Source organism: Leiobunum rupestre, chromosome 10 (assembly GCF_980474605.1).
Source record: "Leiobunum rupestre chromosome 10, qqLeiRupe1.1.hap1, whole genome shotgun sequence".
Lineage (NCBI taxonomy): Eukaryota > Metazoa > Arthropoda > Arachnida > Opiliones > Sclerosomatidae > Leiobunum > Leiobunum rupestre.
Window position 1 is genome coordinate 31724775 of NC_143393.1, and position 26682 is coordinate 31751456.

General features: G+C 35.5%; 1 protein-coding gene across 1 annotated transcript; it reads left to right on the forward strand.

Annotated features, from left to right (window-relative positions):
* The first annotated feature begins 6673 nt into the window (after positions 1-6673).
* On the forward strand, positions 6674-20061 carry LOC149925396 (uncharacterized). The gene is made up of 11 exons (XM_090161744.1): positions 6674-6820; positions 6871-7009; positions 7064-7234; positions 7599-7907; positions 7961-8170; positions 8222-8332; positions 8439-8581; positions 8641-8726; positions 9076-9356; positions 9417-9812; positions 19442-20061. Exons 1-11 carry the CDS (start codon positions 6674-6676, stop codon positions 20059-20061), a joined length of 2613 nt encoding a protein of 870 aa, XP_090017870.1.
* Positions 20062-26682: the final 6621 nt, after the last annotated feature.

Below are 26682 nucleotides of genomic sequence, written 5' to 3' on the forward strand. Positions count from 1 at the left end.
TCTTTAATTGAACAAGTGAGCCAATTTTGTTGCGCAGGTGATCCTTTAGTGCTCTATTTCGAACTATTTCTGAAACACTTTCAGAATGCCAAAAAAGCACTACAAGATCACTCAGGAACACTAAAAACACACCTAAGAACACTTAAACAGTAGTGTTCTCTTATGTGTTTCCTAAGTGTGCTTTAAGTAAGCAAGTGAGCCAATTTTGTTGCGCTGGTGATCTTTTAGTGATCTACCTGTACACACTTTTGAATTGCTTAAAGAACGTATTATTCACGGTTGTAGATCACTATAGTACACTAGTTACACACACGAAGTACTATGTTCCAAATGTGATCTCTTGGTGTATAGTGATCCGATTTTGTTGCGCACTTTTAACGTGCTTTTAGTGATTTACTAGTGAACCTTTTTTTTGCAGTGTACATGCTATTCCAGAATTGCCATGGGAGAAAATGGGAACGGATTTTATGAAAATAAACAACGACAACTATCTGTTAGTAATTGACTATCATTCTAAATATGTGGAGGTTCAACTCTTAAGATCAACAGCTAGTGGACCTGTTATTCAGGCCATGAAAGCAATATTCGCTCGACATGGAATACCAGTGACAGTGTTCTCGGACAATGGTCCGCCTTATGACTCTAACGAAATGAAGTGGTTTTACGACCAATGGGGAATCACGGGCCTTACCTCTAGTCCTAGATATCCTCGGTCGAATGGAATGGTAGAACGCCATATCCAAACGGTGAAGAATATACTGCTGAAAGCTAACGCCGACGGGAAAGATTTATTTATTCCACGTACGGAACTTAAGCCAAGTTTTCCAATCGCTGAAAATATTCGGAAGCTGGAATTACGCCACGGAACTATGATGAAATATGGTAACCAGCATGCAAAACAACTATCTAAGTTTGCGGTAAATCAGGATGTCTGGTATACAACTAAGACTAGAAATTGGCTACCAGCATTCATTCAATTGCTAATGGATTAAAACACCAAACGGCTCGATTTTCAAAAGAAACCGAGAGCAATTGCGTCCTCGACGATTACAAGAACCGACAATGGGAGAATCCGGACACGCAACCGCGTCTTCAGTAGAGCCTATAAGTTTGAAAGGATCTCCGACGCATGTCACACCGTCTAGTAAAAACTATGGTGATCCAGGAAAAGCGCAACAGCAGGGAAGTGGGACTGCTCAGACACACTCCAATTCGTCCTAGTCAAACTCCTTTACATCACTCACCATCACCGGAATTGACCCAACCAGAAGACTCAGTCGTGTCGAAATCTTCCGATACTCAACCTACTTTCGACACCCCGAAGATACGTACATATATGCGAACTGCGTCAGGTCCACAGATGTCCAATGTTGTACGAACCCGAAGTGGCAGAGCCGTCATACCACCAAAGTGGTTTTAGGAAATGTGAACGTTTGAATCTGTATATTTGAAATAGTAATCTGTTATACACTGAGAGAAAATTATGCTGTCGAATTTACAGGTATATTTTGGACCCACGGGTGTCCATGTCGTTACTGTAGATTGAACTGGATCATTTCGTGAAATTTATGTACATAAACAAAATGTAGATTTTACATTTAAAAGTTTACGGTAGAGGTTTTTGTTGTTACAGGAAAATGTGTAAACATAACAGTAGGTAACTCTATACATTTTACATACACTATAGTACAGTTTCTAGCTAAAAATGTTTAAACTACAGTTCGCCCCTCAGTATATTTTACAGTTATTTGTATTTTATGGAAAAATATGTGAAATATACATTCTGAAGTACTGTATATTTTACCGTAAGTTATGTTTATTATATTGAATAATTTGCGAAATATACAGTTCAAATTACCGTATATTGTACAGTAAGATATATTTGATATATCGAGGAATATGTGAAATATACAGTCTGAGGTACTGTATATTTTACGGGTACGTATGTGTATTATATTGAAGAATGTGTAAAATATACAGTTGGAAGTATTGTATATTTTACGGGTAGTCACGTTTATTACATTGAAGAATATGTAAAATATACAGTTTGAAGTACTGCATATTTGACGGGTAGTCACGTTTATTACATTGTAGAATGTGTGAAATATACAGTTTTAAGTATTGTATAATTTACGGGTTCATATGTGTATTATATTGAAGAATGTGTAATATATACAGTTGGAAGTACTGCATATTTGACGGGTAGTCACGTTTATTACATTGCAGAATATTGTTAAGGAATTATGAGATGGTGTCTAAGTTTAACTGTGAAGAACCCTGTGATCTTGTTCCCAACCGCACTCGTACCCGTGAAACTAATCAACCACCCTAGGCATGGACATTAGGCCCTGTCTCTAGGGATTGAATCGTTTGAGCACGAAGGCGTCGGTACTCTCCGCCTTATCGCCATTTACACTGGCTATTTATATCGAGTGAGAGCGCAGCGGGGGGGTCGGAACAGGGCACACAATATATTAAAAAATATATTTACAAAGGTTATTTATATTTACAGGTAATGTCTAAATGCTATTTTTATCTTAACAATATGTAAAATATACAGTTGGAAGTACTGCATATTTGATGGGTAGTCATGTTTATTATATTGCAGAATGTGTGAAATATACAGTTGGAAGTATTGTATAATTTACGGGTACTCATGTTTATTATATTGAATAATGTGTAAAATATACAGAACTGTTTTAGTAAAGACAAAGCTACGGTTCTAAACTTCTAATCGGTGGGCATTATTCTGATTTCCATGTTTATAGTTTGACTTATACTTCGTACGCAACGTGGCCAACCCTGTTCGCACGGCCTCGTAGTGACTTAGAAGCCCAACTTAAATAGGATAAATTATAGTAAAATCCCAATTTGTAACGTTTTCGAAAGGAAAATCCTACGGATAATATAAGATCTTTGGGCCAAAAAAAACCCTAGGCGAAATACCAAAGTGTTTAAAATATTTACCCTGATGCCAAGATCGACCTCAAAATGCCAAGATCCTGGATAAATGCCAAGGAGTGGCAACATTGTTCGAGAGTTTGAAGAAACGAAGTTCTACGATCTAAGAATCTACATTTTTCCTGCAAAGACTATTAATACGCTTCGCTAACTAGACAGACGTCGCCCTACAAAAAAATTGTTGCCCCATTAGAAACACGGGAGAAGCTTCTGACCAGCCGTTAGAGGCGCCAGTAGTAGCACTGCTGAAGTGCAGAACAAACGTCGACCATCGTATGCGGTAGAGTCCGACGCCGAAAATAAAAGAAAATTAATCGTTATGTCGATCAGTACAAAAAGGTCAACAAAAGTACAATAAGTTCCTTCTTTTGCCTGGAATTCAGCAACTTAAATCATTAGCGTATCACAGCAATAATTCAAATATTGATGATTAAAGAGTGACGAAAACGTCATTGAATAAAATATTAGAGATTTTTTTATACTGCGTAACAGGAATGTACCCTCGGAGAGATAAAAATTAGTACCTTAAGGGGAGTACGTAGTTCCATGATTATGGTGGATCAACGAGTTCCGCATTTCTACCACCTAAGAACGAGTTTTAGCAGACGATTTTGGGATTTAAGTGAGCGCTTATAATAATAAATGTAATGTTCCACCCAGTAGCGTAGCCGGGATTTAATTTCGGAGGGGGCACACAATGGAAACAAATAAAATACATAAATTGTATATACACGTGCCACCTGTGCCCCCTAACTACGCCACTGCTTCCAACTGAATAGTTTATTATTATTTGGTAAAAGTAAGAGTATACTTTTACCTTTAAAATATATTTTTATTATAAAAACATACTGTCATTAAAAAATAGCGTTGCGAAAATAAACTTATGGTGTTATGTAATAAATGTGATCTAAAATATTTAAAATTGATTTTTCATTAAAAGTTATCGTTATGAACTTGTGAATTTTTCCCTTCAAACATGTATATTTTAGCTTCCCATATATGTAAAACATACAGTTTTCAATTACAGAAAACGTATTTACGACATCAAACTGTACTTTTAACGTAAGCTAACTTACTTAGCGAAAGCATTATATTTATGTTAATTTTGCAGTGTGCACTGACAAATTCACAGACATTTTCCCTGTAATTTATACAGATTTAAAGTGTGCTAAAGGTTTTTACGTACCTCTTCGGTACTTTTTACGGTAAATACCTTTCTTAAAGAATACACGTTATTCCTGTAAATATTCTCTTTAAAAAAATACCAAAACCCGGTAATATTTACAGGACTATTCTGTCAACGTGTTGCATCATATTTTCATGTAAAAATGTTCTGTTAAAACTACGGTTTTTTCTCTCAGTGTAGTTGTCTATAGTTTTGTTTGTTTCTTAATTGTTTCTTTAAAAAAAACAGCGTGATATATATTGTAATTTAGTTTATGTCGGTAGAACGAGATGGCGTTGTAGTCTTGGACTCGAAACTAAAAGAGAACCTTCTGGAAGAAGTTACGTCATCACCACCGCACCGGAGACAGTTTATTTGTATAAAATATGTAATAACGTCGCAGCATATTAAAGCTTATATTTTGTTACGTTAACTAACGTCTAGATTAGTTATTCTTATATAACCAACTAAATAGAGGTTCTAGTTTAATATTCTTACTAAATAAAGGAATATTACAGCTGTAACTAATGAAATTGTGAACTGTTCCAAAATTTTTGCTCCCAATTTGCCTAACTGTGATATTGTTAGTGATGATCTTATTAATTATATTGACCTTAGTAGAAGGAAAGTGAGGGCGAGGCTCCGATCCCAGGTTCAGGTTTAGGTTCGGGATCGAGATCCGGGATTTAAGGGATGAAATGGGGGTAAAATCGTCAAAAAGTCAATGTATTTAGGGTATTTCTCGCGACGATTTGTTTTTTCGTATATCAACATATTGTGTCCAGGCCAGCTTGTTCATTTATCTACGCTTATCTCGAAAGATACTTGAACGTATATCTTATCGCGTTTTATCGTACGGAATAAGTTGAAATGATGTAAAAATTAATAACCTAGGCGGCGCGTGCGCAGATTCCCCGGGGGACGCGGTTAATTTGAATTGAAGTGTTTTGACGTCACGGAAAATTCGTTGTTAAAGTAGAATGGAAATATTTTTAAACTTCATTTTAATATCATTGTAGTACTTAAATATGCTTGACACTTGAATCTATCTCACGAGTATTTCTAAAAACGAATATTTCAAGTATGAAAAACGTATCGTTCTCAAATGATACTTGAATATACTATAAAAGGGGTTGTATAGGCTTGTGGGATGTCATTCCACGGTTAACTATATTCAATATGCCTAAAGCTCAGTATACATGTCCTACGTGCGCGAAAAGTTTCGCTACCAAGTCCCCCTTAAATCGGCATGTTAGAGAAGTACACGGCGATAGACATAAGTTTGTCTGTGAAGTATGTGGTAAGACTGTTGCTAGATTGGAAAATTTCAAGAGTCATCAACGAACTCATGACTTGAACGCACCCGGCCCTTCTGAACCCATGGACCTGTCTCGCACACCGTCACCAATGCAACGTTCGCCATCACCAACCCGTCCACCTTCACCTAGTCTGCTTCAAGACATTCAACTGCAATCTATCCAACCATCTACATCAGCTTTACCCGACAACCCAACACCATCACCTGTTCCTGCCTCATCAATACTTGATGAAACACCACCAGCATCCCCAAGTATGGTCCAGGCCTTGAATGATACGTTAGCATCTATCCGTTACAATGCCGAGGACTATGATATTGATGCGGCTATGTTTATTGGACGTTATCGAGCTGCTTTTCGTAAATTTCTAATGGAAAGACTTGCTAGTAAACGTGGAATTAAGTGGTTCTTACTCGTAAGATCGATTTATATGAGACCTTTGGGAGGTGAAGAGCAAAGTGCGGAAGTGAGACCCTATTTCCGGAGCACTATGCAAACAACATTAACGCTCGATGTAATTGAAGACCAGCTGAATGACTGTATTGAAACAATACAGTCAGCAGCGGAAAACTTTGAAGCGACAGGTATGTACTAAAATTTATATTTAAGTTATATTTTGAACTAAAACATTATATTTTTGATAGGATCGGGTTGGGTAATTGACCGTGTTCTGTATGTAGAATTAAATGTAGCATCTTACCAACCGTTGCGGGGGTCATCATATATGGAACTACCTGAAAAACTATCTCGACGTCACGCGATTCTTAATATTAGAAACGAAAATGATGAGAAATGTTTTCTCTGGTCAATTCTAGCTAAACTTCACCCAGTTTCTAAGTTTCATCACCCTAACAGTGTTTCCAAATATACACCTTATGAAAACGAACTTGATACCAGTGATATATCTTTTCCTTTCAAATTAAACGCTACGGAACTTAAAAAATTTGAATTAATGAATAATTTATCAATATCTGTGTTCGGCTTTTCGGGAGACATATTCCCCCTTTACGTAAGCGCCAACAAGTGTTGTAATGAAAGGGAGGTTGATTTGCTATACATCACCGACGAAACTAAAGATATTGACGATGGGAATAGACATTACTGTCTTATACGAGACCTAGGAAAACTGCTACAGCATCTAACAAAACACAGAAATACAAGTTATTATTGCAGGTAATTTAGTTTCCAATATATATTAGTTTGCAATCTACTAATTATTTTCTGCATTAGAATGTGTCTTCACCGATTCAGCGGAAACAACGCTGAACAGCGACGTGATGCGCATATCGAAGAATGCGTCACCCACGGCGTCCAAAAAACAGTTTTCCCTACCAAGAAGAAGACGCTTTATTTTGATAAATATGAGTGGACGGAAAAAGTAAAAATAAAAATTATTTAATTTAACTCTTAATGAAATGAAATTATTAGGTGCAGTATGTATTTTACGCCGATTTTGAAGCAATCCTACCGAGAGTTCAAGGATGTGATCTAGATCCCGATTTAAATACCAGCAAAGTAAACATGCACATCAGCTGCGCGTATTCGTGGGTGCTTGTTGGACCTAACGGTAAGTTATTTGGCAAAATTCCCTTTTAGATATATTATAAGAGAAGACTTATAGGTGTACCTGTTCGAACCGATTGCTATCGAGGTCAAGATGCAACTCGAAGATTTCTGGAGTCTATTCTAGAATTAGAGAAGGAGTTGATGGAACTCATTGAGACCAATGTACCAATGATTATTACCCCGGAGGAGGAGGAACAGTTTCTAGCTGCTACGCATTGCTACATTTGTCAGAAACAGCTAAATCAGGGAAATATGCCCGCTGTTCGAGATCATTGTCATTTCAGCGGTAAATATAGGGGGCCAGCGCATAACCTCTGTAATCTTCAAAAGAAAGTTCCAGAATTTATCCCTATTTTCCTTCATAACCTTAGCAGGTGAATTTATTAAGTTAATTATCCAGGAAATAAACCTAATAATAATAAATCTTCATAGATACGATTTACATCTTATATGTCAGGAGATTGGTCATTTTAAGGAACAGACACTTGACTGTATTCCTTCCACTAGCGAAAATTATATTTCACTCAAACTAGGTAAAATATATTTAATTATGGATTTAACCTTAACAGTAATTTTATTATTATTTTTAGGGAGATTTAGGTTTTTAGACTCTTATCGATTTCTAAGCGATAGCCTCGATGCTCTAGTATCTAATCTCGTTTTGGAAGGAGCCAGTAAATTTCAGATTGTTAAGAAATATTTTGAAAGTGATAAAGTTCAACTGCTTTTGCGGAAGGGAGTCTACCCGTACGAGTATATGGACGATGAAAAGAAATTTGACGAGACGATGCTGCCACCTAGAGAAGCGTTTTTCAGTTCATTGAAAAATCAAAATATTTTAGAATCTGATTATTTACACGCCCAAAATGTTTGGACAGCGTTTAATATTCAAACATTAGGTAAAATTACTATAGTATAAATATTTCAAATCTCTTAACCTCGGTTTTCGTAGGGGAATACACCGACCTCTATGTGAAAAGCGATGCGTTGCTCTTAGCCGACGTTTTTGAAAATTTTAGAACATTATCTATAACTCATTATAAATTAGATCCCGCTCACGCTTACACCGCACCAGGTTTAGCCTGGCAAGCAGCTTTGAAGATGACCGATGTTCACCTCGATCTCATACTTGATATAGATCAACACTTATTTATTGAAAAGGGTAACGCTTTTTGATATTTTAAATATTTTTGTATTTACATTGAATTTTTAGGTATTCGAGGCGGTGTTTCAATGATCTCAACTCGTTATTCTGAAGCGAATAACAAATACATGCCCGACACATATGATTCGTCTAAAGAGAGCAGTTATATATGCTATTTAGGTAATTTACATTTAAAAAAAAAATAAATAAAAAAAAAATATATATTTTTTATTTTAATTATTTTAATTTTAATTATATTAATTAACTTAATTTAACTTAATTGAAGATGCTAATAATTTGTACGGTGCTGTTATGTGTGAACCACTACCGCTAGGCGACTTCCAGTGGGTTCAGGAGGATGATTTGCAAACACTCTGTGAAAATATTCTGAGTATTCCCAATAACGTTGAAAACGGATACATTTTAGAGGTAAATAACAAGTGTTATAATTATTGAATTATATTTTTAAAGAATTGTTTCCTTTGCAGGTGGATCTTGAATATCCTCCAGAGTTGCATGACTTACATAACGATCTCCCAGTAGCGGCGGAATCTAAAGTTATTACACATGATATGCTATCTCCATACTCCAAAGATCTCTTAGGAAAATTAAATATTAAGGAGAATCAAAGTCTACCAAAACTTCTTCCTAATTTAAATAATAAAGAGAAATACATAGTACATTACCGCAATTTAAAATATTATGTAGAATTAGGTTTGAAAATAACCAAGGTTCATCGAGCTCTAACCTTCACTCAAGGAAAATGGTTAGAAAAATATGTTAGATTCAACACTGAACAGAGGAAATTATCCAAGAGTTCATTTGAAAAGAATTTCTGGAAACTAATGGTTAACTCTGTTTTCGGGTAAATCAATTTAAATAATTTATTGCTGTTTTTTCCCTTACTTCATTTAATTCTTTAGAAAAACAATGGAAAATTTACGGAAGCATATAAATTTCGAGTTGATTCATAAACCAGAAAGAATGTTAAAAGTTACAAGTTCCCCGCAGTTTGAACACTTTACCATCTTTAATGAAGAGTTAGCCGGCGCTCATAAGAAGAGAGCCAAAATTGTTCTTAACCGGCCTATATTTACCGGATTCACCATTCTAGATTTATCCAAGGAGCTCATGTATCGGTTCCATTATGGATTCATAAAAAATACGTACGGGGACAAAGCATCACTATTATTTACAGACACTGGTAATTTAATTTAATATGCATTTTTTATTTAAATAGTACTAATATATAAAATATTTACAGACAGTCTAACGTACAACATTAAGACGGATGATGTTTATAAAGACTTTGAAGTTCATAAAAACCGCTTTGACTTCTCTGATTATCCACCTTCGCATTTCCTTCATTCTAATCAGAATAAAAAAGCTCTCGGTTATTTTAAAGACGAGACAAATTCGCAGTTAATTCAAAGCTTTGTAGGACTTCGTCCAAAGCTTTATTCTATTAAATTGTACGGGGAGTCTAAGACCGCTGAAGAGATAGAAAAGGAGTTGCGATTGGGGAAATCTTTAGAGTCAATTTTAAACCATAAAAAGGTTTGTAAGGGCGTTGCCATGAACGTTATTAGAAACGTCATCCGCCACGAAGACTATGAACGTTGTCTTTTTAATCAAGAAACCATGTCAGCCGAGATGATGCGTATAGCTAGTTTCAAGCATGAACTATTTACTTTAAATACTAGAAAACTTTGTTTATCACCAAATGATGATAAGAGATACATTCTACCCTGCGGGGTTCGTACATTAGCGCACGGTCATAAAGATATTGAAAAATTATAATGAATGCTTGTATTTATGTATATATAAAAAAAAAACTGCTATTGCTATAAATTGTAAAAAAATTATTTTATTGAATACATTTTGCACATGAACTCTTTAATCATTTTATCGTTTACATATTTATCTTTCTTAAACCTAGACACAATGTTATACATTTCTATTCCTTTACACCTGTTTATAGCAAAATAGATACAGAATGCTCCACACGTATTACTAGAATTACTCTGTAATTGATTAGAATTAAAAGTTACAGTTTTACTGTTTCGTTCAATAAAGTCATTAAATTTAAAATAATCTGGCGGGTTTCCAAAGGAATCCATGAATTCACAATTTTTATGTTTAGAAAAATATATTAGAACCCAGTGTTCTCCAGGTTCAGCACTCGTAACGGTATTTACAATAAATAGAGAAGGGAATATTTTTACGTATTTAGGTAGCTGAAGTATCGTAAAGCTGTTTATTTCCAATCTAAAAGAATTTTAAGTATAAGAATTCCACCAGGTGTATTAAAAGCATTACCACGCATATATTTGTGTTTAAATTGTGATATGTTAGGGACAAAGAGAGCAGCCAGTTCATCATATTGCGAAGTAACTGGGGGATGTTGTGTATTTCCAAAAATTAAAAAAAAATAATAGTATGCGTGTTTTTTTAGTATTTTTTCACCTATATTTACGTATTGAAATCTATTTTAACGTATTGAACGTAGAGTCAGAGGCTTTTGCAGTATTTTACTACCTATATTTACATTTTAGAAAGCTATTTAAACGTATTGAACGTAAAGAGTATATATTTGTATATCGGAATGTAATTTAACGTATTCGTATACCCATTTGAAATGAGCTAGTCGAGACCTTTTTTATTTTCATTAACCATATCACACAAAATATAACAAACGTAACAATGGATCGAGCAAAAATCTGCTTACTAATACAATGGCTAGGAATTAGAATTAGCAAGAGTTAAAATAACTAATTTACAATCGCTTACTAGAAAATGATAAAAAAACGTTTTTTTGCATGAAAATGTGTACATTTAAATACAAAACAAAACAATTTTTTATATTTATTGATAAATAATTCAAATTAGATTATAAAATAAATTAGTTTCATTTTGTAATAACAATCGTACAATCTCTGGATACTATCGAAGCTATGTAAAAATATTATTAAATTGTTTAATTAATCGATAGTTTTTTTTTAAATCAATATACCTACTTTATAATGTTGTCCTACCACCATATGTATCAACGCTATTCTAAAATAAATCATTTAACATATAGTTATTCTAAAATAAACCATTAACTTAAAATTTAAACTTCTAAATAAAACAATACTTTACCTGGACGTATACTATTTTGCTATTAGATCCACCTATAATCTATAATATAAATTAATCATTTATAAAACCTTTAATTATTTTCATATAAAATATATTATAAGTAAATTACCGCATTGTTGATGTTTAATGATTCACCTTTTTTCGAAGATATACAAATATAATCTCTTGGTGCACCGTAATCAGTCGGTTTTTGTTTATGATTTTTAATTATCTGAATACTGCTTACTGGTGAATCATCTTTTGGATTTTCCAAGTTAATATCTTGATGCATTTTCTTTACATTGGATTCAATAGATTCATTATTACTTCCGATTATCTAAATATAAATAAAATAATTACTTATGTAACTATATAATATAAATACAAAACTATTTTATTTATATAGATTACCGAATTTGTAATAGATGAAGGTGTATCAATTTCTCCAGATAAAGATCGAAGATTATTCGATGCCATTTCACTATAGAAATAATAACTAATATTTAGCTATACTATGAACCTTAGTGTATAATTTCTTTATTCTTTATATTTTATTTTGAAATATATCAAAACTTTTTTAAAACTTTTTATAAGTTATTTACATTTTTTCTATTTTTTTTTACCACAATTAGATAAAAATTATTTTTATATAGCATTATAACGTACGTACCCTCGTCCAATAAGAAATGTTAACGATGTTTATCAAATCCCCGAACACCCGCAAATCAATTCCGATGGATTTATGTAATTTACTTTTTATTATATTTATATATTTTTTAATTTAATAAATTAATTTATAAAATAAACGATTAACCCTTTGTCAGCAGACACAGGAAATGAACAATTCCTATAAAATACATACATTAAGACAAAGTTAAGAATTATCACCGAGTATTCCTACTTACATTTTAAGATTCCTCGGAGTCACTTCCAATATAATACAGATGGTGAACTTTCGAAATCTGGTCTAACTATTATACGGTTTTCCCTTTTTATACTCTGAAATTATTGATCTTCGATATATTACTTATTAAAATGGGGTTTAAAATTAATTCCATTCTACGTATACGCATTTTGAAGTGTATCGCGTTACGTATATAGGAATTTATCCGGTCCTCATACGGAATCACGTGTACAATTACAATACTTGAGAACGATACGTTTCTCATACTTAAACTTGAAATATTCGTTTAAAAAAAAATACTCGTGATATAGATTCAAGTGCCAAGCATATTTAAGTACTACAATGATATTAAAATGAAGTTTAAAAATGTTTCCATTCTACTTTAACAACGAATATTCAATGACGTCAAAACACTCTTAAATTCAAATTAACCGCGTCCTCCGGTATTTTATTTTGAAATATATCAAAACCTTTTCAAAACTTTTTAGAAGTTATTTACATTTTTTCTATTTTTTTTTTACCACAATTAGATAAAAATTATTTTTATATAGCATTATAACGTACGTACCCTCGTCCAATAAGAAATGTTAACGATGTTTATCAAATCCCCGAACACCCGCAAATCAATTCCGATGGATTTATGTAATTTACTTTTTATTATATTTATATATATTTTTTTTAATTTAATAAATTAATTTATAAAATAAACGATTAACCCTTTGTCAGCAGACACAGGAAATGAACAATTCCTATAAAATACATACATTAAGACAAAGTTAAGACAAAGTTAAGAATTATCACCGAGTATTCCTACTTACATTTTATTTTATTTCATATTTTATTTTATTTCATATTTTATTTTATTTCATATTTTATTTTATTTCATATTTTATTTTATATTTTATTTTATTTCATATTTTATTTAACAGGTCTTAAGCCAATAAATGACATACAATATTATCCCTTTACTTCTCTGCTCCCTTCAAACTATCTTGCAATATTTTCAATCCAATTGTATTTGTTTTTATATCTTTAACTTTATTTCTCAGTACAATTTCCCTTTGACAAACTTCTTCTAACTTCAATTCCCACTTTTTTAAATGCTTTTTTATTTCGTCCAAATGTTCTTTTATTTCTTGCATATCTAACCTCGTCCTATTATACTCTTCCACTATTTCACTAACTTCCTCGAATGAATGGAAATCCATATGACTATAAGTAACAGAACACAATAAATATAAAACGTCCAGCAATGTTAAATGTTAGGTCACCAGAAAGACCCTTTCCTCTTGTTGTTTCTATTTCAGTGGAAACGAAACTTGGACTTCAAGACGCCCGCGTCTTTTACGTTTATATGGATTATTCATGACGGTTCAATTTTGATATTATAAATGGACACGTATAGTAGGGAGCTAGATCGAGAGTGTGGGGGCATTTATAAAATTTATAAATTAACTTGAAATATCGTAAAGCCAATAAAAATAATATAAATTTCCTACAAATCACCCATTTTAGGGATAAAAATGAAACGATTCAAAATACGTACAAAACTCAATTTTCATAAATAGACAATAGTTTTGAAATTAAGTTGGCTTATGTTAAAATTAGAATAATTTAGGAAATTCTGTTAAAAATTAGTACAATTGGGGAAAATTGGTTAAAAGTTAGTATAATTTGGAGACTTGTTAATGTTAAAAATATAGAATTAATTAGGATACTTTTAAAATTGAAGAGATAGAAAGGCAATTACGAACGAGATGATGATTTAAAAAAAAATAGATTTTTAAATGAACTGTAAAACGCTTCTATAGATGGTAGCCTTGTCTCTTACCTATATTTACATATTGGAATTGTTACAAAAGGTTCTTTTAAACGTAACTTAGTACACTAATTAAGTATTTTTAATTTACCGTAATTAAAATATAGGTAAGTGGTTTTTATCTTATTTCATACCTACGGAAGCGATAAATAAATTAAAGCAATACATTTTTGGAGTTTGGAGATGGGTGGAAAAAAAAGGCTCTTCGTTTTTCCAACTGCTTTTCTGATGTACCCAAAAATGGACCAAATTACCAAAAGTACCCTTAAAACGACCAAAGTCACCATTTTCGGCCCTATGTACCCCATTTCGGACCAAAAGTACCCCAAACTGGACCTATTAGCTTTATTGTAATGTTAAACTCCCATAGAGATTCCCCTAAAAAGAAAAAAAACTTGCGGTCCAATTTTGGGTACATGAATTATTTCGGAGAGGGAATCCATGTTTTAAATTCAAATTAACCGCGCGCCCGGGCAATCCGCGCCTCCCAGGTAATCCGCGCACGCGCGCGCTATCTTCCTGCCTAGGTTATTAATCATACAACTTACATAATTTCCACTTATTTCGTACGATAAAACGCGATCGAGATATTCGTTTTAAGAAATACTCGTGAGATTGGTTCAAGTACTACAATGATATTAAAATGAAGTTTAAAAATATTTCCATTCTACTTTAACAACGAATATTCAATGACGTCAAAACACTCTTAAATTCAAATTAACCGTGTCCCCCGGGGTAATCTGCGCACGCGCCGCCTAGGTTATCAATTTTTACATCATTTCAACTTATTCCGTACGATAAAACGCGATAAGATATACGTTCAAGTATCTTTCGAGATAAGCGTAGATAAATGAACAAGCTGGCCTGGACACAATATGTTGATATACGGGAAAACAAATCGTCGCGAGAAATACCCTAAATACATTGACTTTTTGACGATTTTACCCCCATTTCATCCTTTAAATCCCGGATCTCGATCCCGAACCTAAACCTGAACCTGGGATCGGAGCCTCGCCCTCACTTTCCTTCTACTGACCTTGAAACTATTACTGGCAATGCTCTGTCTAAACAATCTACTCGGAAAACCTGTGATTTTAACTGTAATAGTAGTTTAGTTCAAATTGTTTCTAGCACGTTGAACCCCCTATAGCTGTACCCTTCATTCCTTCAGGTCCCAAATTTTCAAATGCGCCTTCTGTCAGCCCATTTTCTAACTATGTCTCTGTCATTCTCACCAACATCCGTAGCCTTCACAAATATAACTTTACGGAGTTAACTCGTTGCATTTTTCCATTTATCAAAATTGCTGCCATAACTGAAACTTGGCTTACTAGTGACATCCCTGATAGTGAAATTAGCATTGAGATTTTCTCCCTTTTTCGTCGTGATCGCGACCGTAGCAAGCGTGGTGGAGGAGTAGCTATTTATGTCTCAACGGATTATATTACCTCCGTCGGTCCACTTATCGACAGTGTGCTTGAAGATACGTGGTCAGCTACTCTAGGACTAGAATTTTTTGCATTTAAATGCCTTAACGATTAAAGCTGTCTATTGATTTGTCTAATATATCGCTCCCCCACCTATACCAACCACGAAGAAATATTGACGGTAATTAAAAAGGCTCTGCGCTACTGCGCAACCAACAATTTCAATTTGCTGTTATTAGGAGACTTTAACTTTTTTTATTTATTATAAATCACACAATAATTAATAACAATAAGAAATGAATAATTAGCGTGTGACCCCTCCTCACTAAGCGCACTGCTTGTTTCGAAGAGGGGGGATTATTTACAAATGCTAATAGTTAATATAAGTTAAATATTTATAGTTACAGTGGTCAACAAGTACAATATCAACAAGAGACATATTAAAGGTTTAGTAATCTATAATTGTATATATATATATTATTATAATAATATTCGGAAGATTTAAAAAGTATATCAATTTCTCTGCGAAATTTTTCAAAAGTATTTAAATTTCTAAGTCTAATGTCTAACTTATTGTACAGTTTCAATCCTAAAAATTCTGCATTTCTTTGAGTTTTAGTTTTATTACAAAGTGGTATTTTTACTTTCTGCTGGGTTGTAAACCTTGTCGACATAAGGGAAACAACGTTAGAATTCTCACCAGTTTTTTTTTTATAATAAAGCAATTTATGCAATTTATAGAATAATTTCTTTAAAGGTAATATATCTAACTCTTCGTATAACAAATTGGTTGGATAGTTCCAAGGTTTCTTTAGACATAGCCTAGCACATCGATTTTGTAACACTTCTATTATGTTCAAACGGGAGCTGCAGGCACTACCCCAACATATTAAACCGTAATTCAATATAGATTGAACTAGACTGAAATATACAGTCCACAGGCTTGATGTACACTCTGTTTAAAAAGTCTTCAACAGGTGAAATTTTTGCCCTCTTTTTAATTATGCTAGAAAACTATAATAGATAGATCGATGAAACCAATTGCAACTATTATTTATTTTCCAATATCTTTCGTTATTTATCGGTTTCGTCTGCCAAAAATTAATATTTTAGCCGGGTACCGTCAAAACTCATTTTTGACAAATTTTTAAATATTGGTTCTACGGCAATGACTCGCGCGTTTTTGAATTCACAATTGTTGATTCATATGTAGAAAGTGGAAAAATTATCCCTCTACAACCAACAAACTTTCGTCGAAACTAGGAAACACCTAAAATGCATCAAGCGATTATTAATAACGCAACTTCGACAGCGATCCAACAATATATATTTAAATAAAGGCTGGTTTAAAATTGTGTTAACAATTATTATAAACAATTTATAACGCATATAGCTTTTTAAAAGCTTTAGCGCATAAAAAAGAATATTCTTAAAACCACTTGCCAAGTTGTCCTAGAAATTTCGATTTTTTAAACCGGCCTTTAAATAATTATATTTTCAATGTTGTTGAATCGCTGTCGAAGCTGCGTTATTAATAATCGCTGGATGCATTTTAGTTGTTTCCTAGTTTCAACGAAAGTTTATAAACGCGATAACTTCTCAACCGTTGGTTGTAGAGGGATAATTTTTCTACTTTCTAAATAAGAATCAACCATTCTGAATTCAAAAACGCGCGAGTCAGTGCCGTAGAACCAATATTTAAAAAGTTGTAAAAAATGAGTTTTGACGGTACCCGCCTAAACTATTAATTTTTGGCAGATGAAACCGATAAATAACGATAGATATTGGAAAATAAATAATAGTTGCAATTGGTTTCATAGATCTATCTATTATAGTTTTCTAGCAGAATTAAAAAGAGGGCAAAAATTTCACCTGTTGAAGACTTTTTAAACAGAGTGTACTTAAAAGGTCTCGCAATAGACTCAACCCAAATAGTGCGGATCGTATCCTTTTTTATGTATATTTTATGTGATTAGACCAATTTAAATTTTTATCTACTATTACACCAAGATATTTGACTGACTCCGACTTTTTAATTTTTGGACAAATACATGAAACACTGTTCAATGGGATACGCAATTAACATTTCTATGTAATTTCAGGCTGTCAATAGATGTTTCACCTGCTTTTGTCAAAGAAAAGGTTAGGTAGTTGGTCTTTTCCGCGTTTAGACTTAATAAGTTTAGGTCCAACCAATTTTTGGTATCAATGAGTCCTAGATTGGTCTTCTTGAATACTTCGACCCACGAGTCACCAACGAATACCTGAACAGTATCATCCGCATATGCAACGGTTAGATCTGATACGCCCCTGTCTAGCATATCATTTATATAGATGGTAAATAAAACAGGGCCCAAGACTGTCCCTTGAGGGATACCAAAGTGATATGTCTCTACATTACCGACTATGTCTTTTATTTTCACTCTGGCATTTCTATTATTAAGGTAACTTTTAAACCAATGTAAAGTATGTCCGTTTATACCAAATCGTTCAAGTTTTTCAAATATTCGTTGGTGACTCACGGTATCGAAAGCCTTGGCCAAATCTAGAAAAACCGCGAGGACTTTAACATTTTTGTCTAATGAATTTATAATAAAATTATGAAAAGAGTGTAGTGCATTATTTGTACTTAAAACTTTTCGAAATCCGAATTGGTTCGTTGAAATTAATTTAAATTTTAAGAGGTAGTTATCTAATTGTATTTTAACACATTTCTCAATAATTTTTGATAAACAGTTTAGTACGGATATAGGTCTGTAATTAGAAATAATTGTTGGGGCACCAGTCTTAAAGATTGGAGTAATTAACGCGGTTTTACATTGCATAGGGAAGGTACTAGTACTTAAACTTAAATTAACTATATGGGTTATTGGGTATATAACATGTGGTTGTATTTTTTTAATAATAAATGCATTTATGTTATCAATTCCTAAGGCATTGGAATTTTTTAGAGAACTTATACATTTGTTAACGTCGTTTGGATTGACCGGATTGAGGTAAAAAGAACTACCTCTATCACGGTTACAGTTTAAATTATGGGTGAATTTTTCTAGTTGTGCTAAGTCTCTCGAATTCGTAATTTTATCAGCCAAATTTTGACCAACACCCGATAAGTAATTATTAAACGAGTTCGCTATTTCATGCGGGTGTTCTTCCACGTTGTAGATAATACCTTGTACATCGATATTTTTAATTTTACACTTATCTTTAGAATTAGGTTTAATCACCTCGTTTATTATAGACCAGAGTTTACCGTTATCATTTTTTGCGATTTCTACCCTGGCCTAAATTGGAATGTTTCGCTGCCATCGAACCAATGTTCTGTCGCTGCTCGCGCCTTATTGGAATTTACCAACGATTATGGCCTATTTCAACATGTACTTGAGGCTTCTCGGTTTGGTGGCCCAAGTGTGACCAGCAATACGCTTGATTTAATTTTTACTCTGGAACCTGACCTGGTTTTCGACTTGGATCATGGTTCTCCGATTGGACGAAGCGATCATGTAGTTATACAGTTTAAACTTTTGTTCCCTGTTCGCCAGTCATCTTTTCCCCAACGCTTATGCCGTAATTTCTTCAAGGGAAACTATGATGCATTTAACTCCTACCTCCTAGCCATCGACTGGTCGGACACTTTCTCGTCAAATAATATTGACCTTATTTGGGACTCATTAAAAAATATATTCCATCGTGGTATTGAAAAATGCATACCCTTTCGTACTCCTAATGTGCCGAATAAGCACACCCATGCAAGATTAGCTATGTCCCGTAGGCATAAATTGAATGCTTGGATTATTTATGTGCAAGCTAAGAGAAAAAACAAAACTAATCCTGATAAACTTGCGGAATTTCACTCTAAATATAAACAGTTGCGTAATGCTTTTATCAATGCGTCACGAAAATACAAACGTAGAGAAGAAAAACATTTAACCGAACAGATATCTTTGAACTCCAAGGTCTTTTGGAGTCATGTGCGTAAGTTGAGAACCTCACATTTACTGTGGAAATGTCACTCGCAGATGGTTCCTTGACCACTGATATTCCGACAATTGCTGAAACGTTAAATGACTATTTTACTGATGTGTCCTCCAATGTACCTCCAGCTCCAACCGTTGTTGCTCCTACGGTTCCTTATCAATCACTGCATATCTTCAGTAGCACTCCTCAAGATGTCTTTCGCTTACTACGAAATGTCAGCACTTTACAGTCCGCTGGTCCAGATGGCCTTCATCCTGCTCTCTCAAAAGCTACTGCCCACTCTATCTGTAGGCCTCCGTCTACGCTATTCAATCTTAGCTTTTCCTTGGGGAAAGTACATCAAGACTGGAAATTTGCCACTATCACTCCTATTCATAAAAAGGGTTCACGGACTAAGAAGGAAAACTATAGGCCCATTACCAAAACGAGCCAGATTTCTCGAGTATGTGAGCACATATCTAAGGCCCAGACTGAAGATTTTCTCACGGAATCAAATTTTCTATCTGATGCCCAACACGGTTTCAGATCCCATCACTCCTGTAATTCCAATCTTCTATCAGGAACGCTTGATTACGTTAGCTGGCTCGACAGCGGTTCACCTCTGGACATTATTTTTCTGGATATGAACCGTGCGGTCTCTCTCGGAAGCTGGGATTTGTGATATGGCCTTACGTTGGTTAGGTGATATTATTGAAGGTCGATTTCACCGTGTAGTCCTCAAGGGCTGCTCTTCTTCGCTACGTTCTACACTCAGTGGTGTTCCTCAGGGCACAGTATTGGACCACTGTTATTTTCTATCTTCATAAACTCCCTACCTAAGAATATCAAGCACTCCGCTCCACACTTGTTTGCTGATGACACTAACGACGCGTAAGTTAGCCAATAACGTCGATTCTGGTCAAAATAGGGCTAACATGCAATTGGACTTGGATAGTGTCGTTGAATGGGTTGACAAATATGGTATGAACTTTAACGCATCGAAAAGTGCCGTCCTTCACTTGGGTACATCCAATGTTCGTCATACATATGTGATTGCGGGAGAACCCATTCCTAATGTCATATGTAACATAATTCATCATAAGTAAGCCACTGTACATTTGTTCCATTCAAAAATCGTCACTAACGGTTTGTTTCACCACGAACCAGTAAAAAGGTGGACTATTTTAACCTTTTTATTCATCCTAGTAATTTTGGGAGTCACACTATTGGCTACTAACATATTTATTTAAGCCAATGGAAAACCTCTAAATTAAGAAGGAATTTTTGGCGTCGAAATTTTAGTCAGCCCAATGTAGCTATATTGAAATTCTAAACTCGCTCGGTTTGTGCGGATGAAGTTAAATAATGAGTAGTTGAAAAAAGAAAAGGTTGGGGAAAATGACCCATACGGTTCGGGTCAGAGATGACTTTCCGAAAATGGAACAAGTCGTCGAAGTGGGATATTCCACCAGCATTTTTGAAACCCATACCAAACCTAGAAGAGTTAGGCCCAGGCTCAAAAGAATCTGCAAAGACTCCAACCTTGTAGATTCCCCAAAAAAGCTCAACCTGAATTTCAACTATTTTTTCAATAAACCTGCTTCTTTTATTTGACAATGCAATTTTTTTTAGAAAACTTCATTAATTTCATTAACAGCACTTGACAGTATATTGTAGTTCATTTTAGCTCCTAAGCCTTGGTTGTTCAAACCGATTTGTTTACTAAAATAATGACCGTCGGTTTATCAGAATAGCTCGACGGCATAATCAGCATTTGATATTCGATGACGTCAAATATTTCCAAATATGACGTCAAATATTACGTAGGGTATGGATGACGCAATATCTGTGAAACAAACCGTTAGTGAAGAAATAGAGCTAGTGGCATACTTATGCTAATGTGCCTGTGTTACGCGATCTTGCGATTCTATTTGATGATAATCTAAAATTCTCCAAAGCGTCGTAAGTCGCATCAACTCTATAACTGGACTCACCCACCCGAATTTTTTTTTACCGCTCGAAGACCTTAATGCGTGTTATCTACAATTTTCTAATTCTTCCCTCTATCGACTTTGGCTCCGTCATCTGGTCTCCCTTATTTGCTGGTGACCGTGACATCCTATCAAAAGCGCATAACCGATTCACTAAGTTGACGCCAGGTCTTACAGATCTTCAACCATTTGACCGGAACTCTTAACTTAATCTTCTTGACCCAGTTGACCGGCATAGGGTTAATGATCTTGTCTTTATTTTTGAAATTTTGAAAGGCCACGTTTCCCTAAACTTCTCAAAGTTTTTTACCCTTAATAATACCAGCGGCATGCGCGGTCACTCTGCGAAACTTTTCATACTACGTGTGAACTCCACCGTGCGTATGGCACGCCAAACCGGACAAAATTCTCACTACGGTCGCTGTGGATTTTCGACCCTGTTGATTCTCGACCCTCGCGGTTGACTCTCGACTCACTCTCCGTTTGACTCTCGACTCTCGCGTTTGACTCTCGACTCTCGCGGTTGATTCTCATTTAGTTTCATTTTTGGCCACACGGCTTTGTTAGCGCATCGGCGCTTTCAGTCGTTTTAAGTGACACTTAAAGCGTGAAAAAAATCCTTGCCTTTTAATGGTCCCCATAAGTTATTCATATTTAAAGAAAAAAAAGCATGTCATAGCGAAAAACATCATTTCCACGATCAAAAAAGTAAAAGTTGATTTTAGAAATCTTGAAATCAACCTCAAATTCACAAAATCATCTTCAAAATCTCAAAATCTTTCTAAATGATTTTATGATTCGGAAAATCAACATAAAATCACAAGAACACTTTGAAAATATCGAAATGTTAATAGCAAAATCTCGAAATCGCTTCCAAAATCCCGCAATCACGCTCAAAATAACTTTCATTCCGTTGCGTATATTACCACCCCTTGTAATAAAAGTAGACCATTCTACTTTCTATCGTCTCTACCTTATGACCTTGATTTTTCGTTTCGTCTCGAACAACTACCACAATCAGTTGAATTGCAAAACCGTTTAAATCTCAAAGCCTTGGCTACAGAAACTCCAACTGACGATAGCGTAAAATTTCAACTACAATTATTTACAAATTAATTTTTAATAGCTAGTAGCACCTTCACGTTGTTAGATATTTATACGACCTTGAAAATCAAATGATTGAACAAAATCATGCCAAGTGTAACTACCAGGGCCGGACTGGCTATTTGTTGGCCCCACCGGCTATGCAATCGTGTTGGCCTCATTTCCCATTAATGCCAAATTTTCCCACTTTGGCCCCCAATTTGAGTTGGCCCCGATCTGACCGGCGATAGCCGGTTAGCCGCCCGCGCCAGTCCGGTCCTGGTAACTATACCACTGCTCAAGCTCACAAGGTTATGTTTTGTTTCAAAAATTCGAATGTTACTTAGCACTTTGCAATAGATGCAATTCAATTACCCACGAAAAGAAACTATAGATAGAAATCTCGATATAATACAGATATTATTTCATTTAATTGAATATGGAATATAACCCTTAGCCCCTTAGCCCAAATTTTTAGTAATACCGAACAATTAAAAGGCACAAAAATCGCCACAACAGACAACAGAAATTACATAAGAGAGCTTTTGGAAACCCTTTCCAACGCCTTGAACGGTCATTTACTAGAGCTGCAAAATCATAACCAAAAAGATATTTCTTCCAATTCGTATGTTTGCCCAGTTTACCGTTCAGTTGCAGTAGAAAGACCACCTTAAAATATTACAAGGGATCAGTGGCGTAGCAAGAAATTCGCCAAGGGGGGGGGGTCGCAGTATGTGAATGTTAAGAGGGGGTCGAGAAGGGGGTGGAAATTTAGTACATAAGTATATGTATTTGTACCCCGCTGCTCCGCCTTAAGCACTACAGCGGCCACCTTAAACAACCAGCCCTGGACAAAAGTGCGCTTTGCGAAACAACGTTCGGCCAGTGAGACAGCCATTTTGACCGCCTCACATATAGCAAACAAACGCCCTCATCACGGCCCAACAAAAGGCGACACCATGGGCTGCCCGAGACCCACCCTCGCACAGCTGAGGACTAGAGTGGCTTCCTCTTCCACTGCAAACTACCCTCCTTAGTAGGTCACAGAATGACGAGTGTGGAACACCCATGAGGTTCCAGTGACCCAGCGCCCCGATCACATGACCTTGAGAGCCGGGTATGGAGCCCCCCACAGGCTCCAGTGACCCCATCACACCACTAGATAGGGACAGTGGGAAATTTAGTACAGTCAAAGGTAGGCCCTAAAGGCGGTCTGGACCCGGAAACCCCCCCCCCCCCCCTTGTCTACGCCACTGCAAGGGATCAAATTTCGTGGTGCCGTGATAATTTGGGGCTGTCGTGGTCACGGACTGCGGCTGTTGTTAACGCGAATGTTCGTACCATCTATAGGCGTCGTCTTGAATATGGAATGTTGGATGAAGAAATTGAAAATAAATAATAAAGAAAATCGGAATTATACTTAATTTTGGAAGCGGAATAGACTGAAAGTGGCTTATTTTACCTTTTCAGTATCCCTTTAACACTGGGTTTTTTAACCCCTCCCCTCCCAAACAATACCTTCGTTTCAGGCAGGGTTTTAAGAAACCTACTTTTTTTTCAAATTCCAATTCCACGGGGAGGGTTGACATTTTTGCCCACCATTTAGTACATATGTAGTAGTACTTTCTCGAGAGGTCCGACATTACCTAAATTTTCCTACAGGATTTGTAATCTCAAACTGACTGCGAGATTTTTAAGGTGATTTTGACATTTTCAAACTGATTTCCAGATCTTGAAGTTGATTTCGAGATTTTAAATGTGATTTCAAGATTTTGAAATTTTAATAATTATATCAGAAATTTTAATTTTAAATTCGACATTTTGACGCAGATTTCTGGAGTTTGAAGCAGATTTCTCGAGTTTGAAGTATTAATAATAAATAATACGTTTTTTTACAACCTGCTTCTCGGTACAGGTGAAATTAAACCGCGTGGGAGGGTTGTGGCTAGCCCTGCCACAACTAACCGCTAGCGTCCCTACACTATCTGTTACCTTAAAATCTCCAGAAGTTTTAATGGTAAGGAAAAACTGAAGCACTCGGGATAAATCTCTTTAATGGACGGGAAAAGTACTTGCAAACTCAACGCCGAAGGAGTGGTTTTCAGATTTTCATCCAGTGCCAACAAGCTGGGATTGAACCCGGGTTCCCCTTTCCGCGAGGCTAACCACTCAAACGTGCGCGGTGAGTTTAATTTGTACGAAAACGGTATAAGGTAGAAGGCTGCGGTTTGTTAATTTTAATTGGATACATAGAAATTAGACCAGGTTTCGAGTATTAAGATTTTTCATTTACGTTTTTTTTAATTAATTAATATTAACACTGGAATTTGGTTAACGTTTCACGTACTAGAATCGCTCGAAATCTTCCTTTTGTATCGCGTGTTAAGCTTTCAGTTCTACTAAAGGCAACCTTAGCTAGTTTTTACCTCTCCGAGGGGACAAAGTCCCCTAGGAGGGGTTATACAACGACCGTGTCTGTCTGTGGGTCTGTGGGTGGGTCTGTGGGTGGGTCTGTCTGTCTGTCAGGACTGCGAACGCGTTCGCATTTTCGGTGCAAAGTGTAATCACTGCGTACGCAGTTTCTCAAAGGGTTGGCAAAACCACCGTGTGACGGTGAGCGTTAACGGATGCATTTGCGGTTTGGTTTGGATGGTGTTTTTTCGCTCACCGTCGTGACGGTTTGGTGTATTACGTTTTTGTAATGTTTATGCGTAGGTTGTGAGTGTTGAATTTGTTGTGTTTGTGTTCTGATGGTTGTGCCTGTTGAGTCTGTTGTGTTTATATGGGCGTTTTCTTTCCAACTTCTTCTTAATGACTTTGGGACGGACCGAGTGCTGAGTGTAATGCTACCTCTCAACGTCCAATGGCAGGGTTTCCACCAGTTGTACAAGGTATTCGTCTTAGTATCAATTTGCGATCGCATCGAGCGGGATTTGAACCCGAGACCTCCTGATTGACAGGCGGACGTTCTACCACAGAACCACCGACACTTGTTACGCCTTATTGAAAATTAGACCTTCAGCTTTATCGGAAGCGTATTTAATAGAGTAGGAAATTTTGGTTTAATTGAAATAGAATTGAAATTGAAATTATTGCATCGAAGAAATTCTAATATAGCGTTTCTCTATTGATTAAAAACAAATGCGCCACCCAGGTTTCGAACCCAGACCATTCGGCTTGGCAGTCGAGCGCTCTACCACAGAACCACCGATAGCTGCTTAGATTCACGGAAATTAAGACAGGCATCGTAAGCATAATAGGTAATAAAGTCTTTTTTTATTAATGAATTTATGAAGGCCTAATCTGGTATTTTTTAAAGGTTAAATCTTGTTTTAGCGCAGTCAGCCGAGATTAGAGGGTTAAAGGGTAGACCCTGTGGGTGGTCCACTTTCTTAACGACCTATATATAGTTCTGTTAATTCAAAGGAGACAATTTAACGTTAATTGCTTTAAAAGCTGGCGGTTAGTCAAGTGGCTCTCTGTGCTTTGTTGATGGTAAGGTTTTTGCTTCTTGTAAATACATTTGGTGTGGATATTTGGATATCTACGATTTCTAACGCAGTCAATGATTTCTTGGGTGTGCGAGTCATTATATGATATTGGAAATTGGACGGAATTGGTCTTTTTCATGTGGTATGCGTCACAACGTCAACAGGAAGTGAACGAGTCGTCCACTACCAGATATCTACGGTATCTTCATCAAGGGCGAGTGTTGAAATAAAATGAGCGTTAAAGATGCGGCAAGTATTTCGTAAGCGAGTAATTCCAAAAAGCCTCTGTAGATATTTCTTTCATTAAAATTTGCTTCGTATTATATTTAACTGATAAACTTGTTCTGTAAAAGGGTTTAATTCAATTGTGCATTGTTATAGTACGTCTAACTTACTGTTGTAACTACTTAACTTATGATATTCTGAATAAATTAAAATTGGTCGTTTCGTCTCAATTATTTTAATTATAATTAAAATTTTATACCGGGCGGGATAGAAATGGGTTAATATTTTTAACAAATAACTCTAAATTGCGGAGATATATCTTTAAGGGTTATCTCGAGAAATTAATACCACTAGGGACAATTCTTCCGAGGAGAGGTATATTTTGGCTTGCCAACTTGTTACCTCTCCGAGGGGACAAAGTCCCCTAGGAGGGGTTATACAACGACCGTGTCTGTCTGTGGGGCTGTGGGTGGGTCTGTGGGTGGGTCTGTCTGTCAGGACTGCGAACGCGTT